General features: G+C 37.2%; 2 protein-coding genes across 2 annotated transcripts in view; one reads left to right on the plus strand and one right to left on the minus strand.

Annotated features, from left to right (window-relative positions):
• The first annotated feature begins 1,443 nt into the window (after positions 1–1,443).
• LOC127439672 (BTB/POZ domain-containing adapter for CUL3-mediated RhoA degradation protein 3) lies at positions 1,444–6,882 on the plus strand. The gene is made up of 7 exons (XM_051695914.1): positions 1,444–1,535; positions 2,261–2,474; positions 2,604–2,773; positions 2,909–2,995; positions 3,091–3,143; positions 3,234–3,429; positions 5,127–6,882. Exons 1-7 carry the CDS (start codon positions 1,533–1,535, stop codon positions 5,343–5,345), a joined length of 942 nt encoding a protein of 313 aa, XP_051551874.1. The 5' UTR covers positions 1,444–1,532; the 3' UTR covers positions 5,346–6,882.
• A 148-nt stretch (positions 6,883–7,030) lies between these two features.
• Positions 7,031–18,141, minus strand: part of LOC127439671 (unconventional myosin-Ih-like) — a 33,878-nt gene continuing 22,767 nt past the window's right edge. The window contains exons 12-32 of the mRNA XM_051695913.1: positions 17,973–18,078; positions 17,682–17,762; positions 17,394–17,485; positions 12,389–12,483; positions 12,014–12,060; positions 11,795–11,875; positions 10,808–10,913; positions 10,563–10,680; positions 10,333–10,446; positions 10,143–10,219; positions 9,993–10,061; positions 9,736–9,820; positions 9,066–9,228; positions 8,862–8,945; positions 8,512–8,605; positions 8,355–8,410; positions 8,130–8,265; positions 7,794–7,864; positions 7,544–7,641; positions 7,361–7,460; positions 7,031–7,257 (exon numbers count right to left, since the gene is read on the minus strand). Coding sequence (XP_051551873.1) covers positions 7,231–7,257; positions 7,361–7,460; positions 7,544–7,641; positions 7,794–7,864; positions 8,130–8,265; positions 8,355–8,410; positions 8,512–8,605; positions 8,862–8,945; positions 9,066–9,228; positions 9,736–9,820; positions 9,993–10,061; positions 10,143–10,219; positions 10,333–10,446; positions 10,563–10,680; positions 10,808–10,913; positions 11,795–11,875; positions 12,014–12,060; positions 12,389–12,483; positions 17,394–17,485; positions 17,682–17,762; positions 17,973–18,078 — 1,900 coding nt within the window. The 3' untranslated portion in view covers positions 7,031–7,230. The remainder of the gene's footprint in view (positions 7,258–7,360; positions 7,461–7,543; positions 7,642–7,793; positions 7,865–8,129; positions 8,266–8,354; positions 8,411–8,511; positions 8,606–8,861; positions 8,946–9,065; positions 9,229–9,735; positions 9,821–9,992; positions 10,062–10,142; positions 10,220–10,332; positions 10,447–10,562; positions 10,681–10,807; positions 10,914–11,794; positions 11,876–12,013; positions 12,061–12,388; positions 12,484–17,393; positions 17,486–17,681; positions 17,763–17,972; positions 18,079–18,141) is intronic.

Raw genomic sequence — 18,141 nt, forward strand, 5'->3', positions numbered from 1 at the left:
CAGTCCATTTGCCTCTGTGTGTCTTGTATTAGTAAAGTACATACTTAACAGTGTTGGGTAAGTTACTCTAAAAAAAAATGTAATTACTAACTACAAATTACATCTTCTACAGTGTAATTAAATTACTGTACTGATTACTCTGTCTGAAAAGTAATTGCATTACTTATTACTAATTACATTCTTAAACCCTTATTAACCTCAACCAGATGAAAAATACAAGGATAGACATGAAACAGTTCTTTTAATTCTTTCAAATAAATCATATCAAATCAAATAAATTATTCATGAACTGGCCAAATAATTTAAGAGGGCAGCATTAAATTAGAAAACATATATTTTAACATTAGACCTTATATTTCGATTTTAAATTCACTATTGTTTTATATAGAATTGTCCTATAGTCTATACAGTATTTAATGCAATTACATCAGAAGTAACTGTAATTAAATTACAGAAAAATGAAGAGTAATCCCTTACTTTACTTTTTTATGAAAAAGTAATTTAATCACAGTAATTAATTACTTAGTAATGCATTAAACCCAACATTGATACTTAAACAATGAAAAACTTTGTACATTGCCATGGGATAAAATAAATTATTTTCAATTTCTAAATGAGAATAATATTCATTCTCAGCCATTTTCCTTTATTGTTTTTTTAGTGACTATATAAGATTTAATAGATTGTTTCAAATAACTTAAGGGTTATAGACAAATAAGGTTGTCCGAGGTGAGAAAAAAGAGAAATCTTTTTAAAAAAAGTGTCAAGTTCTTTGAAATGTAGTCTTTGTGTACGATTTAGTTTAATATATTTTTTTTCACAAACATTCATACCATTTTATACTATAAATAAATAAATAATTGAATAAATAAATTGACAAATTTAATGACTTTCAAAATGTCATGTGCTGTAACCATAAAGTAAAAGCTATTGAATTACTTTTCTTGTTTTATTATTATTATTATTATTATTATTAAAGTCATGCAGGTCTAAAGGGCTCCCCTCTGTTTTTATTTATTTATTTAACAACAGTGACAACCTACATGTTGGTTACACTTTGATTTGGAGGACAAAAGTTATTCAAATATCAACATTATTTTGAAACAAAATTGTTTCACTGGTATATTTTTTAAGAAACAATAATAAAAGATTATTCTGCACTACCTAGACATGAAATGCATTACTTCCATTTGTTGCATTAATATTATAATACAATATTGTAATACAACGTTTTAGAGATTCTTTGTGTCTTTAACTTGAACCAAGATTTAAAATGAGCATGAACCTATACAAAACATTTATTCAAAATAAGTGTATAATTACAATGACATGTTTGTCGTGGTGTACAAAGAGGGTACAGGTGAAATGACAGAAGATGGGATAGGTGGGGTTTCCCATGTTATGTTGAAAAGAAGTGCACGAGCTTGTGAAGCGCGCGCGACCTGCGTCTTCGTGCATGACACCGGGCTGAGACCGGAAGTGATCTAATTTCAGACCCGTTCCAGGAGGCCCGAATTAATCGGGGGATTTCTATGGTAAATAATGATGTTTTCGCTTCATTTAATTTAATTTCTCCTCTTTAGTCTGTTTATGAGTTACTTCGTCGTGTATTGTTAGCTTCTCGGCAGTAACTCCGATATTGTTTTCTAAGAAATGGAGAGAACAAGCTACTGTGCTAGTTTAGCTCCTCTAAACATCTGTTTCTGATGAGAAACTCAAACTATTTAATTTATTCTTATTCAGTTCTTTATTATGTATATGTACCCTATATATATATATATATATATATATATATATATATATATATATATATATATATAGGAATAAGTAACTTTGAAATCTGCTGGGTTTAAGTGAACAGATGTTTAACAGATGAACATCAGAGTTTGATGTGACGTCATGAAGTCTGAGTGAGCTTCACTGTGAATGAGAGATGAAGTTTATTTGTTCTGATATCATCTTTAAGAGCAATGTGTGGTGATCAATCCATATGTTCATGTGTTATGTTGGATTTTTTTGTTCGAAAATAAACATCCCTATGGGTGATAAGAAGTGATATGCAGTGCCCCTCCCTAAAAATCCTCTTAAAAAAACTTGCATAAATATGTTAATCTTTAATATTTATGTCTATTTGGTAATCTTTATGAGCACACTTAAGTATGAAGGTTGTATGGAGTCTTTATGTGGGCCATGTGTCTGTGTAATAGTAGAATATAGTTTGTGCGTGTCAAAATTGAAACAATTTCCTTCTGATTTCCAGGAAGAGATGTCAGGAGAAAGTGTGGTGAGCTCGGCTGTGCCGGCAGCTACAACACGGACCACTTCCTTCAAGGGGTCCAGTCCCAGCTCCAAATATGTGAAGCTGAATGTTGGGGGAGCGCTGTACTACACCACCATGCAGACCCTGACCAAGCAGGACACCATGCTGAAGGCCATGTTCAGCGGCCGTATGGAGGTCCTCACAGATAGTGAAGGTAAATGCAATGGCTTCTGTTGATGTTTTTAAATAGTATAGTGTGATTAACAATATAGATACAAGTTCTTCTGAACTGAACCGTTTTGTAGGGTCCAAGCCTCACTCTGAACCTCTGTTCTTTTTCCAGGCTGGATTTTGATTGACAGATGTGGGAAGCACTTTGGGACCATCCTGAACTATCTGAGGGATGGGGTTGTCCCGCTACCTGAGAGCAGGAGGGAGACGGAGGAGTTGCTGGCAGAGGCAAAGTATTACCTGGTGCAGGGGCTGGTGGATGAGTGTCAAGCGGCATTACAGGTAGAGTACCAGCTACAACACATACAAGAGTCAACACTACATGCTCAACAAATAAATTGAATTTTGAATTATTCTCTAAATAAGCATTTGGTATACAAGTTTAGGTTTGGTCTAACATTCTGCAAATGTTTGCAGAACAAAGATGCTTATGAACCATTCTGTAAAGTTCCATTGGTTACATCATCTAAGGAGGAGCAGAGACTCATTGCCACTGCCAATAAGGTACAAAATGTTTCTAGCTTTTTGCGTAATGAAATCCTATTTGTTTGCTAACAGCATAAAATCTTGACTTTACACATATGTCTATCTATTCTCAGCCTACAGTCAAACTGCTTTACAACAGAAGCAACAATAAATATTCATATACAAGGTAAAGATGGGCTTAATTGCTAACAGTGTCTTGGAGATGTGAGGCTAGTGTCCAGTCTTTGCTTGATCTATTGGCTCTCTTTCTTTATAGCAACTCTGATGACAACATGTTGAAGAACATTGAGCTGTTTGACAAGCTGTCTCTGAGGTTTAACGGCCGAGTGCTCTTTATCAAGGATGTGATCGGTGATGAAATTTGTTGCTGGTCCTTTTATGGCCAGGGTAGGAAGATCGCAGAGGTGTGTTGCACGTCAATCGTCTACGCTACTGAGAAGAAGCAGACCAAGGTAAATGGCCATCTGTCCCTTATACAGTTACTTTTATTAGTTATGGATGATATCTCTGAATTATACAGAGAGCTGTTACCTAAAATTTAGGGCTGGGAAATTTAAGAGTTGACTGTTTAACACATAAAAATAATTGATGCAGTATCCTTTTTTTTCACTTCCTGAAACTTTACTAATGTTTTTCCCCAATTCCTGATGCTAAAATTGGCGTGTATAAATTTCCAGGAGGTACACGCTTAATTCGACTGCACATACTAGCATAGAAACTCATTGTGTGGAGCAGTGCATGCTTATTCATTATGCACAATGCATGTCCCAGGCATAATAAACATGGTAGCGGATTTACTGTACATAGATAAGTCGTGAGCCAGGTGTGGTAGAGATGCGGGCAAGCTGCCGTATCTTTTTGCATTTACCGAAAACGCTTACGGCAGAAGATTTTTCCCAAATTGTAATTGCAGCATATCCAGTGATTTTATGGCATGTACATTATACAAACCGTATACTTGTATAAAAGATTTATACCTGTAAAAATCTGTCTAAACGCCGTGTTTCCCACAGGATTTTGTGAGACTGTGGTGGGTGCACCTCAGACCCTCTAGGGGGGGTCTGGGGGCATGCTCCCCTGTAAGAAGTTTGTTACATTTTAAAGTTAAATGCATCAGTCTGGTGCACGTTGAGAGCAAAATTAAGAGGCTAGATATATGAAGAACTTTGTGCTCTTGTAAACAGTTTTGTGCACATTTAAACACATTGGCTGTATAGATATGAATGGTGATGACACGGCAAAAAAGTCACACCCACAAAGCATTAAAGAGACGGAGTTAACGCAGTTCACAAATGGTCAAAACACAAAATCCACTAGAACATACATTTGAGTCAGGGCTCGACATTAAGCATTGTCATGTGCTTGTCCGAGTAAAAAAAGATACTTGTCCGGAGAGAAAAAAGGACATTTAAGTTACATGCTCAAGTAACATGTTAAAGTTTATGTTGTATATTTTTCTGAAATTATGACCGATGCCCATCCTAATACTAATGGTGTACCTATGCAATCAACTCAATTCTTAGTGACAGGAATGTAAACTGCACTGGGTAGGGGAGTTGGCTATTGTCATATAATTATTTTATGTCACATAAGGTAGTCAAATAATGAAAAGCCTCCATCGCCATCATTTACACCAGGGGTGCTCACACTTACATTAGCACGAGCATTTTCGGAACACATGCGCATGTTCAGCACACACACATACACTACCTGTCAATCAAACAGGGCGCAGCTGTTACTAGATCGATAGCGAATTATAAATGTACACACTCTGGATTATTTTCAACAGCAAAATAAGAATATGAACTTTCTAATAAGTGACACAGGCCTAGGCTATCTCAAATATAGCTTGTTATTTTTTTGTTATTGACATTTTAATCAGCCATCTTGTCCGGTTAGGCAAGTAAAATTCTTTTTCACTTGCCCCGTCTTATGATTACATTTTTTAATGTTTGTTGTAGTGTACCATGCACCATGATTAATCACAATTAATTACAGAAAACTCTGTAAATAGTTAATTTTATCGATTCACAGCCCTACTAAAAAGACTTCTACTTTGTCCTTAACTTTTTACAAAATGAACAAAATAAAACTATTGTAAGGCTTCAGTCAGTTTTATGAAACTCGCTTGTTTGACCCTCCCTTACAGGTTGAGTTCCCAGAGGCTCGCATCTACGAAGAGACCCTCAACATCTTGCTCTACGAGTCTCAAGATGGCCGTGGGCCTGACAATGCACTGCTGGAGGCCACAGGAGGCGCTGCAGGCCGTTCCCACCACATTGATGAGGACGAAGAGAGAGAACGTATTGAAAGGGTGCGAAGGATCCACATCAAGCGGCCTGATGACCGCACTCACCACCACCAGTGACTCTCCAGTTTCTCCATTTTTCAGTGCCTTAACAACCACCAGCGCTTCAGTTACACCTCTCTATTTGCACATGGATGTGTCAGTTAAAAGTTAGACGGTTTATACCGCATTGATTCTGCTACCTTAGAGAAAGGGATGTTCCCAAAATAGCTAGTATTTAGTACCTCAGTAGGCCACACTGAAGTCTGGATATAGCATATAGGGCAACATGGTCTAGCTGTTAATGTGGCAAAAGTCGCATTGATCTTTAATATCTGTTGTTCATTTTTGAGGACCTTACTTAAAAGATGTGAACAAAAGTATACAACGGGAATAGTTTTACTGCATAAATTACATTCTCTGAACATTTGGCCCTATTTGCTGTTTTTAAAGCAAATTCCAATAAATACATCGTTAATCGATTAAATTGACATTTAATTCTAGAATTGCATCTAATGTTATAATTGAAGTGTCAGCATTTCCCCTTTATTTAGCGTTTTTGTAATGTCCGGTTTAATGGTTAGTCATTATTTACCATTTTATTTCTTTGTCATATTGTTTGAGTGAAGACTGTAGGGTTGCTTGGTGCCTTATAGGTTAATACTGTGCTTTTGAGTGTTTTCATGTGTAATGTGTGATAACCGTTTGATTTGTGTGGCTTTGGAGTTTAGTTTATGCCTAGTTTATTATTTGCTTTTGATGCTTTGTGTTAAAGTGTTGGAGCCAGCAGATCACAGTGCTGTAAGTGTGTCTTACTGAGATGTGTTCTGATTTGAGTTTTGCGAAGTTTCGTCAGTCCTGTTGGTGAAGAAGTGAGAGGACTTTATTTTTGCCTTATTCTCATAATTTAACGCAGAGCCTGATTAAGAACTCCCGCGTCACAATATTTTTACACGTTACAGGAGAGTGTCATACAAATATTCTTTATATGGCCATCCTTAATTTTACTATCCTTGCGAGAGAATATTTCACAAGATTCAATTGATTAATCTCAAAGGATTATCAACCGACATGCTGGATTATTGAGAGGTCTTGATAAATGACATGAAATTTAGCCAGAAGAGGGCACTATAGTGTAATGGTGTCTTCACTCATAAGGAGGCACTTCAATGTGATCAAAACCCTCGTTATAATGTTTCTTTCCCCTATAAGTTTTAGTAAAAGTGAAGAGGATTGTGATTGAAAACGTTTCCACAGCACTGTTTTAAATTCTATGAAGTTAAATATGCTTCTGGGTTTTGTAAGTGATCACACATGGAAAGAAACAGAGATGTAGTCAGAAGTGTTTGGATGTATGTGTGTAATTCAGTAATTGACACCAAGTATGAGAGTGTAAGGAGAGACCTGACTACATTTAAGAAGCTCTGGGAAGTCCTCTGCTGCAGTGTGTTGCATCACAGATTACTTGTGCTCACTAGTTTTATTAAAGGTATACGAAAAAAAAACTATGAAATCTGTATACTGTTGAGAAGTTTGTACAGACGTGCACATAAAAAGTTTTACATGCAAATTATTTATACACATGTTATCACAAATAAAGATTTCTACAAATTTAGACCAAACTGCATTTGATTTGTTTTAATTGCTGTTTGTCTTGGTATAAAACAATATTATAATATGGCTCAGCAACATGGAATGAAATTAACCCAGTTCACTGTGGTTTGCGTCAAGAATAGATGTCATTGCTAGAATGGTGATCTAACCACAAAACATTTCTCTTATCAGCTATGCAGTAATTCTTTTACAAATTCAGTATTTACATAAGTGCTTTGGAAATCCATATACTGAGCTCTTAGAGGTCTATAGGTTGTGGAGGTGTGTGAGAGAGTTGAGGTTGGAGTAAGATATCCTCTTCCACAAGGGTTTCCCTCATGAAATATACACCGAGTTAGTGACCTCCTTCAAATCATCGAGACTTGATCCGTGGAGCCACCTTTGATAATGAAATTGTCTTGAGTGCCAGAATTTACATGTTTTTTGCTGTAAAGAAACTAATGTTTAAAGATAACACCATAATCACAAATGTAATCACTTACCACCATCAGATGTCCATTTTTGCCTTTAGAAACCATATGTTCTTGTCCAGTGCTGAAGTCCACACAGCTCTCTTTGCCTGCCTGGATCTCAAACTTAATGCTGTGAAAGAATAAGATGTTAACACCTTGTGTCCAGGTGACCATCATTAAAGGTTAGACAATAGATGACGTCAGCTTCTTTACCTTCCCTGAACCACCTTGATGTTATTCTGCTTGTTTGCTAGTATAGCCAGTTTGGTCAATGTTTCAAACAAGTGGTCACACTGAATTACCAGGTCCCCCTTAGGTAGAGGAAAGAACAACAGTACTACATGCAAATATATACTGTATATTTGTGTAATGTTCTACCTTGAAACAATTTGGGATGGTGTATGTAAAGACTATTGGCCTATAACCTAAAAAGAAGTGTTAAATTGATGCTTTGGTTATTCACCTTCTGTTTTGGATTATCACAAGCAACATGAAGAATCATGATGGAGTCGCCCAGATTGCTGACAGAAACACCTGATCAAACACAAACAACACAATGTGCACTCAAACTTCTCCACTTTGCAAATAAATGAGTTACAAAAAAACATGCAAATAACCCAGCATTTCAACTGATTTATTTCTTCCAAAATGACAAAAATGGAATGCTACAAAATAAGGAATTCATCAAAAGGAGACAATAACTTCATCAATAAGAGAGAACAGAAGTGCTGTAATGTGCTTTTGTTGCACTGAGTGACTAGTATGCATGTCTTGTTCCCTGAGAGACCCATGTGATCACCTTTTAGAGAAACAAAGTCCACTCTCTGTTTGATCTTAGCCTCTTCTGCCAGGTACAAAGCAGCCTGAGTGAGAATAAGTTGCCTTTGTCTGGGTTTAAATCCATTCCTGTCATACTTCACCACAGGAACACTGTACTGCAGAGAGAGAAGGTGTTTAGGTCATGTCATGTATGGAGAACTCATTCTTTTCTGGTTGATTGTTAGCGGGGCATCATGTGGTATACCTTGATACGTTCATGTCGTATAGTCTGAAGAACCCTCATATTGATGTCTTGTTCATCTGATCAGCATATTTGGATTGGAAAAAAAGTGTTTTAGAGATAAAAAAAAAGAACTGCAAAACAATATAATTTTAGCTTCTATAGAATATACTGTACTGACTGATCCTGGTCTCCACAAAAGGCACAGGGATGCTCTGAGGATAGCTGTCCTTCTTTCCCTTAAAGATGGCACTAGTTACTACTTTTTGTTGCAGCTATGAAGAGATAACATCAACAGCAAGATCATTTGCCAATCAGTTAACATATGTAATATAAGCTAAAATAAAGCAGTGGTTCCCAACCCTGTTCCTGGAGGCCCCCCAACACTACACTTTTTGGAACTTTTTTACACTCCAAGACCTGAACTGGGTGTGTCAGAAAAGGGAGATATACAAAATGTGCAGTGTTGGGGGGCTTCCAGGAACAGGGCTGGGAACCACTGAAAAGGACCATGATGACAGTGATAGTGACCTGTGCTTTTTTCTGTGGTGTAATTCCACGCACGTACTTCCTCACCATCATACGAGTGTGCAGCTGACGCAGAATTGCTGAGGTCTACAAACACAACAATGTCAAGCTCTCAAAAGAATTTCCCAAACTGTAATAATCATACTTTTCAAAAAGTATGCATGTATGTTGAGTGCTTTAGATTTTAGCAACAGAGAACTTGAATACCTCTGTCATGACAGGGGGAGGTGTCAGCCATGTCGTCTTGTCCAATACGGTCTTTGGTAAGTTATCTTTCAGTCTATTCAGGTAACTCTGTCGGACAAAGGCCAGGTATTCTGAGTTGTCTGTTGTTTTTGCCTCACGACGGGTCATATAGCCCTTAATAAACCTGCACAGAAAAAAAAAAAAAGTCATAAAGGGTATGGCGCTTATCCCTTTAGGTTTACCCCTGGTAAACAACACTTATTAACACAAAATGTTTAAATGTTTCTTAGAAAATCTGAGTGGTGCTTGGAGCTGCCCAGTTCTGAGTGGTTTGTATGGCATTGCTAGGGTGTTCTAGGTGGTTGCTAGGGCGTTGCTGGGCAGTTTCTTACTGCCAAAAGTCAAAAGATCCCACTCTTTAGTCTCCATAATATGTATGGGACCCCGTTTCAATCTAACCCTTAAAAAGCAATAGCACACCTCTCCTCAATAAGCCACATTCTTTCAGGTATATTTTATTTCCACAAAGCACAAACGTGTGAGAAATAAAAGTTTGGGGCAGAGGATATCAAAAAGTATGTATTATATTATATATTATATGATATTATATAAAGTATACATTTATGTCAAATATAAAGTATGAGCAGAAATCCTAAGCAAGCATAACTAATTAGCAACTACTATTACTAACTTTTTAATGACTTTGACAGCCCAGGCTCTGCGCTCTCTCTCCTTCCGTGCCTGCACCCCTCTCCAGCAGGTCTCAATTTTTGTGGCTAAGACAAATGTTGCCATAAAAGAACTTGAAAGAAACTGAATCACAAAAAAATTGCAAATACTGCATGTATGCTCTAATTAATAAACCTTTTGTGCAATATTCTAGACTGTCATTATATTCCATTATATACTTCACATAAATAACATCATCAAACAAATACTGTAACTCACCAGCCTCTTTCTGTTTTCTAAACTCTCCTTTGGCTCTGTAGCCTTTGTATTTGGCCTGTATCCTTGTAGCTGTAACAGCAACACAACAACACATGGTTATAATTCCATGTTAAAAAGGTGTTTCTCTCTTCTGAGGTCTCTGTTGCTTACCCAATTCATGTTTGCAGACTTCAAAAGCGTCTTCTGTGGCAAAAAGTGTCCTCGCATATCGTATGAATATCTTTGTCCTTTAGAGGGTGACACGACATGTAAAATAAAGAGGGGTTCAGTTCTGAGTGATCAAACACTGATTTCTTAGTATTTATTAACATTCTGCAAGTTAACATTAAACAGATCTCACCTGCCCATTTTATACTCATCAGGCTGGTAGCCCAAATGCTGCACCAGTGTTTCCACCCCATCTGAAGGTGCACCTCTCCAGTGGGGCCAAGTGGCAGGGCATAAAGCTTTATACCTTAAGGAACATGGCATTACCTTAGCATATTGATTTCATGATTTATTTATTTTTTCAGGAATGTAGAAGACAACATGTCATCCATGTGTATGTGAAGGTATTCTGAGTCAGTCTACCTCTGCAGGAAGACTTCATATCTACGCCGATATGCAAATCCAGCTCGCCTGACCCTTAAGTGCTCCATTAAGCCCAGATATTTCACCTGGTGTCTCACTAGAATTTCATCAAACTTGCCTGTGATGGTACATACAGAGGCCACACATAAATTTAATTACATCACATAATAAAATATGTATTAGAAGAAAAAAATATGTTCTTAGCACACATATTCTTATCATAGTTTTATGCCATAGATTCTCACCTGGCTGCTTATTATCATTGGACTTGAGGCAGCGCACATACCACGCCTCCTTAGCCGTCAGAATCTCTGTCAGCCGAAGTAAACTGTTCTTGAACTGAGTGGCCACCTACAAATTCATTTCAGAATTCCAGTTAACTCTAATAGTGTCCATTTAGCTAGACCTCTGTTGAGCTGATTCACCGGAGTACATTTTGTATATTTCAGTTCCTATGTTTCAAAATAGCATATTATTATACTACTCACACTACACAATACTGCAGTTTGTATATACTGTACATACTGTGTGTACAGAGGTACAAAAAATGTTTCTCTAGCTTAAAGGAGTCATGACATAATGAATACAATTTTCTTTGATCTTTTAAAATATATAAGAGGTCATTGTACCATAAAACGCACATTGTAAGTTTCAGAACTCAAAACTTCCTCACTGCAAATAGAGCATTTGTTGAAACCAAAATGCCAAAACGACTCGTTCTCTACTTCCTCCACATTGTGATGTCACACTGTGGTAGACATTTGCATCTGACCGCCTCCACAACAACACATCAATGCCTACTTGAACTTATCACATCCGTAGCCCCGCTCAGTAGCGGTTTGCAGTGAAGCGGCAAGGAGAGAGCAGGTCAGTCGAGAGCAGAGAGCCAATCATAACAGTGGCCGTTTACTGTCAAGTCTTAAAGGAGAAGCAGCACCAAAACTGAGTGTTTCTAACAGAGGGTCAGAATGAGGGTGGAAAATTATCATGTTTTACAAATACAGGTAAATTATTATTTTTTGTGCAAAAAACCTTTACTAATATTATAAGTGAATCTCAAGGGACATATTAAAATAATAAAAAAGGCATGTCATGACCCCTTTACGAAAACCATTTAGTATGCTATAATTTGAATCAGTCCAGGCATATGCATATTGAATTGTGTATATTTCAGTAAAGTGTAGCGTGTAGCATGCAGTACATATTGTGATATTTCTAGCGAGTCAACTCACAGTCTCAGGCCTTCTCCTGCTGTCTGCTTCAGTGGCTGGAAAGCACTCCTGTATTATCTGGTTTTTTGACTGGCGCATCACCTGTTACACACATACACATACACAAGTCCATGATATCCCTGTTTACTGCCATTTGTAGGGCCAAAAATAAGAGAAAGCAAATTATTAAGCAACCTATTTTAAAGAGTTGTTTTCCTTTCATCCATCATGTGCACTTACATCTTTGATGTTCTTGTACAAAAGATCATTGTTTTTGTCGATAAAGCCTGTTAAAAAACGATGGGAAAAATAGATCATAGACAACACCGAAATAACTCAATATTGAGTGAATGTGAGAGCAAGTCTGACCTTTTCCTGTAGACAGGGTGTGCAGATAGGGGTTATGTTTGAAATAGCATACTACCATGCTACTCTTACCATTACTGCAGTATATAGTATATATACAGTACACTTACTTTGGAAAATTTCTGTATGCATAGAATACCCAGATGACTATTTACAGTACACAGTACAGTATATGCTATGCATTATTCACTCAGTATTAAGCAAGTATTCCATTTCGAACAGCCAGGATTTTACTGTGGCATGTCTTACCCACAACACAGTAGGTCACTTCTCCTGCATAATGGAGAAGACGAAAGTCCCCTCTCTCCAGAGTCTTACGCGTCTTCTTATCAGCCAACTTATGCCTTCAGTTCGGAAAAAAGTTCAAGAAATTGCTCTCAAAAGAACAGAATCAAATCCTAACTAAAGGATGCCTGATTTTTGCTATAGTCCATATGTGGTCTGGTAGCGTTAACAAGTATTTTAAAGGATCGTTCAAAAAATGTAAATTTAAATTCTGTCATCATTTACTCACTGTCACTGTACCAAACCCATATGACTTTCTTTCTTTCTTCCATAGAATACAAAAGGAGATCGACAGAATGTAAGCCTCAGTCACCATTCACTTTCATTGTTTAGACAAAATGATGCAATGAAAGTGAATGGTGACTGAGGCTAACATTCTGCCTAACTTCTCTTTTTGTGTTCCACCGAAGAAAGAAATTCATACGGGTTTGGAACAACATGAGGGTGGATGAATGATGACATGATTTTTTTAATGGTGTACAGTCCCATTAATTCTGAAAATCCTTACATCTTTGTTTGCTTAATATTCTGGAGAGGTTATTGGCACAAATTCAGTATTTCTGTGCCTGGTTGCATAAAGCACTTTAAGTGAAAATTTCCCTTAAGATCGCCCTAAAATTTCCCTTAAATTGAATGGTGTTGCAGAAGACAATCCTTAAGTTTTACTTAAGGGTCTTTATAGGTAAAACGTCATAATCCCCTACATATTTATTTTTTTACATAAGTATTCCCTTAAGTGTTGAATAAAGCCCCTTAACTGCCATTTTCCTAAGTAAATCTTAAGGGTAGTAAAACTTCACCTTAAGTATTGGCAAAAGTTACCCGATTTTTGCAATCGGGAGAGCTTTTTAGACCATCTTAGCGATAATAAACAAGTGCATGATTACTATGGAGAATCACTATCATGAAGAAAGGCAATCTAATATCACAGCTACGTTTCTACATTAGGGGCAAGTGGGGCTAAGCCCCACCAGAGCTGGCACTGTTATGCAAATTGCATGGCATCATCATACATTTATTTTAAGAAATAATATATTTTCCGCAACTTAAACATATTTTATGTCCATTATACAAGAAAAAATATATATTCTTTTGAGAAATTCTATTATTATTAAGGTATGTTGCATAAAAGCCATTTAATCGTTCTCATTTGCTATGCGTGGGGTTAACCCTTCATCCTCAATGTTAATCAACGGATATCTGGAGAACGTCATGCGCATGTGCAACGAGCATTCAACAGTAACCTGAGGGGCTACTTTGCCTTTGCCCCTGAGCCAGTCAAAAGCTTCGATCATATTTATGTCAGGCCGAATAGACCTGCGTAGTAAACTTCATTGGTAAGGTTTAAAAGCTAATATTGTTTTGCTCTATTATGCTGCTGGTTGGATTAGTTAAAGTGCACCATTCATTTTTCAATGAATTGTATGCCATTGTGTTGAGGTGTTGTGTTGTTGGTGCACTGGTTTGTATTAGATTACAATGACTGATAGATATTGGGAGCCTGTCGTTTTGATTAGTTTTGTTATGCTGTTCATTCGAGTTAGTGAGAAAATTAACGCTTAGTGGTGTTTTGTGCTGAGATTAATTCATTAGGAATGTTTGTGTGGCATCATGATCAGAGGTTGCACTAGAAAAAAGTCTTAATTCGTCACTCTCTGTAAAATTTCTGTCATGATCTATTTTTATCAGTCATACTTTTTTCATTTTATAAGTACTAGGGCACTGAGGGACGTAGCATCCATTATAATGGCACATAAATGACAGTAAATAGGCTTTTGTGATTTGTTGGAGGCCAGAGAAACCAATGAGATCTTGTGTGAAACTTCTACCTGTCAGTCAACCGCTGCACTAAAATTAGGTTTTTATACTTTGCCGGTTAAAGTGCATACACACATGCACAAGTTCACAGAACTCCACTAAAATCATGGACAATTCTGCTCTAAACATGTTGTTTGCACTTATGTTAAATGCATGCATAACTGGCTGAAATAATGTGTTGTTTTTTTGTGTTTTCTTTTTGTTATTATTCCGTTTGCACTTTATTATCATGCATTAACCCAGTGAAGTAATGATTGATGTATGCAGTTATGAAATCAGGTACCCTCTACTCAAAATCCAAACACAAAAGAGATGCACAATACCAGGTGTAAATGATGATGGTGCCAGTTAATACAGTTAATCATATCTAATAGTCATATTAATACCAGGGAATAAGCAGGGCACATGTACAGCGGGAATGTGAGGGACAAAGAGTGAAGTCAAAACTGATGCACCAGGTTAAAATATTTTTCTTGTTTCTTTTTTATCTGTCAAAATGACGGACAGAATTTGGAATTATTCGTCAATGTTTCAAAGATCGGTTAAATAATTGATTGTTAAGTGATTGTTTGTGCCCCACACAAAATAATGACCCTGAGACACCACTGACCTCACTACTCACTATCAAAGGTGTCTTCCTGAAGTGGAAACTAACTGGCCATAAAAGTAGAACTCCTCAATTAATTGCTCCGTATGATAAACTCAAGATGTTTTTTAATTCACACAGGATTTTTTTTTTTTTTTTTACACAAAATAAGTGTTTAAATCTATTAATTTTGAAGATTGTGCCTGAGAAACAAATGAAAATCTGCCAGTGTAACCTTGCAAAATAAGTTTAAAAAATGTTTATGCGGTAATCTGCACAAACGACTGTAATTGGTGCATCCAGAACAGCGCTGAGAAAAGTAACAAGTACCACGTGACAATTCCGTTTACGTGCTAATTCGGAAGCGGTCGGACAAGAATTTACACATCAATAATGATACTGAGAAACTTTTAGTCACTAAAATTAAAATAAAAAAACAGTAAAAACAAAGTATTCTTTGTGTTAAAAATTGCTCAAATGTCTATATTATAGATCAGTGGTGGGGACATGATGAACGTCTCCATGGTAACAGTAGAATTTTATTATGGTAAAACCTGGCTCACTGTAGTAAATCCCTTAACGGTTTCCCTTACCTAAGAGAAGTGTCTAAGGGATTATATGCAACACCCTCAAGTCATTCCCTTAGTTAAGGGGAAATAACGCCTTAAAGAGGCCCTATTATGTGCAACATAGCTCTTTGTCTGCAAAGTTACAAAGCACAAAGTCCACGCAAAAGAGAGTTATACTCTCCCACAGACAACACTGCTCAAGAACTACAAGAAATGGCTGGATTGTAGTCCAGCCATTTCTTCCGTAAAGTATCAGTCACTATGTAACACATTTGCATAATGCCCGCCTAAGGGCTACTTTGGCCCGCCCTCAAACAAACGTAGTTATAGCTGAGGCCAGGATGAGTTGGGTTAGTGTTGTCGCCATGTCAAGAAGATGCTGTTTTCTTTACTGCAAAAGCAAAACCTCTTTGTTTGGACTTCCAAAGGCAGACGAATTGAAGTATCAGTGGTTAAAATGTATTTTTACCACTATTCCTCAGCAGTACAACCACAACCAATGCCGGATTTTCAAGCCGGTTACCCCTGAAAGATGGGGACGTTCCCACTTTGTTGGGACAATCTGGTGCTTCAGATCACAACCTGTAGGTATGTTTGATTATTTGTGGATTTATCTGCTACCGAGAGTTCAAATGCGGAGTTTTGTGTTGTAGCTATGGTGTACACCCAGTGCAAAGCTTTAGGCCTCTGCTAACCTGCTAACTAATGTTATTGTGTTGAAATAGTTTTGCTAATCAACTACAGGTCCATTTTTACCTACAATTGTGTAGAATTATGCAGATTGTTTGTCGTTCTTACTATCATGAATAGTGATTAAGTGTGGAGATGGATTCATTTTTACAAACCACGGTAATGCTTGGTTAACTTGCTATGTAACGTTATTGTTTTGGTAAGGGTTTACTATTCTGCTGTGGGCCAGCTTTTACCTAAAACTGTGTAACAAAATGGTCGATCTCAGAAGTCTTACATAATTATATAATTACAAGCTTTAATGTTACGGCCGCTATCCACAGTAGTCCATGGCTAACTTGCTCACTGTTCTCCGTTCATATCTTGGGCGAAAAAAGTTCGGCTACACCTATTCCAGCAAAAGATGACTAACTTAGATGCACTACGTGTCTTTTACTTGAAGCTTTGTTAGGTTCACAATAATCAACAGTGTACTTGTAAGAAAGCTATTAAATTAAAACTTACCACTGTGAAACATCCTGCTCAAGTCGTGTTTGCGATGGTGGTTCGGGTCGATCAGCTTGTTCTTCCAAACTTTCATTATTTCATTCATTATCGGACTTGGGCTAGAGCTGGTACGGCAAAAAACCGACGCCACTGTTACCATAGTTACAGTAGTGTTTACAGCTGCTCAGGAAGACTCGGGAGCTGAAACTCATTTATGCTAAGGAGCGTTACATTTCCGACACACGCTCTACGTGGTTGACCAGTCACAACAGACTAGGCCAGCTGACCAGTCAGAGCAGACTAGGCAGGAGGAAAATCAGAGCGTTTCAGCCAGAGTATGCAGAGCGGGGAAAAGAAATGTACAGTATGAGAAAAATAATGTGTTTTTTGAACATTAAAGCATGTAAACCTATTCTAGTAGACCCCCAAAATAAAAGTATGAACCTGTAAATTAGCATAATATGGGCTCTTTAAGTGTTACACTTAAGGGAAAACTTAAGGTGCTTTATGCAACTGGGCACAGGTACTTAATTTGAATTTGATCTAGATAAAAAGTAACACAACATCACAATCTCTCTGACTCCTGTGCACTTTCAACAGGGATGTCAGTCAATAAACAGCTTAAGAGAGACAATGTAGCCAAACCAGGGGGTGAATGCTTCAGTTTCACTTACAACACAGCTTGGCTGATTCTTTGAAATTAGAGGTGTGCCATGGCAAATCAAACTGCTGATAGTTTCTAGCAGTACTGAATTAATTAAACTCTACCCAAGAAATATTAAGTTATTAACTCAATATTAATTACTAAACACTAACTCACGTTACAAAATGGGGATGATTGCCCATTTTCTCTTCAAGCTTCCTGAGAAATGTGAGATCAGTGGTGTCACCTGGTCGCAGACACTCCTCATCCTGAAATTCCAACAGCAACAATGAAGAGTAAAAACAGACAGAATATCTCTCATGCAAATGCTTCAATTGGCATCAACCAGCAATGATCAATTTCAAAAAGTGGCACAGAAGTGAAAAGGTTAGGCTATCTGGCAATCTTTCTTTCCGGTGTTTAGGTTGATGCTTGTTTGTCATTGTACTACTCATCATTCCATACCAGCACAGAAATAATTCCTCTGTGTTTCTCCTCCACCAGGTCACAGATGATTTTGTTGTTGAAGAACTGCACTGGCTCCCACTAAAACACATGGAGAAAAAATTACCTAAGAGTAATTCTAGCTTGCAATTTTAGGATATTGTGATATCTTAGTGATATCATGACAGATAGGGAGAGTTTAGGGGTCTCCAAGCAAAAATAACACGGAATCTCCTACAATGATTATTTAAACTGTAAATATTACCAGAAGGGTTGGAATGTCAGGAGTTGTAGTGGTGTAGTTTAACCTACCCCAATTCCTTCTGCTTCATATTCCTCCTGTTCAGCCTTAAGTGTCAACTGAATGAAGAGTTGCTGTAGCTTCTCATTACAGTAGTTTATGCAAAACTGCTCAAAGCTAAACACATACACATACATAAAGAGATTATGTACATACAATTGTTTCCATCCATCCATCCAT

The sequence above is a fragment of the Myxocyprinus asiaticus genome, chromosome 4, assembly GCF_019703515.2.
Source record: "Myxocyprinus asiaticus isolate MX2 ecotype Aquarium Trade chromosome 4, UBuf_Myxa_2, whole genome shotgun sequence".
Taxonomy (NCBI): domain Eukaryota; kingdom Metazoa; phylum Chordata; class Actinopteri; order Cypriniformes; family Catostomidae; genus Myxocyprinus; species Myxocyprinus asiaticus.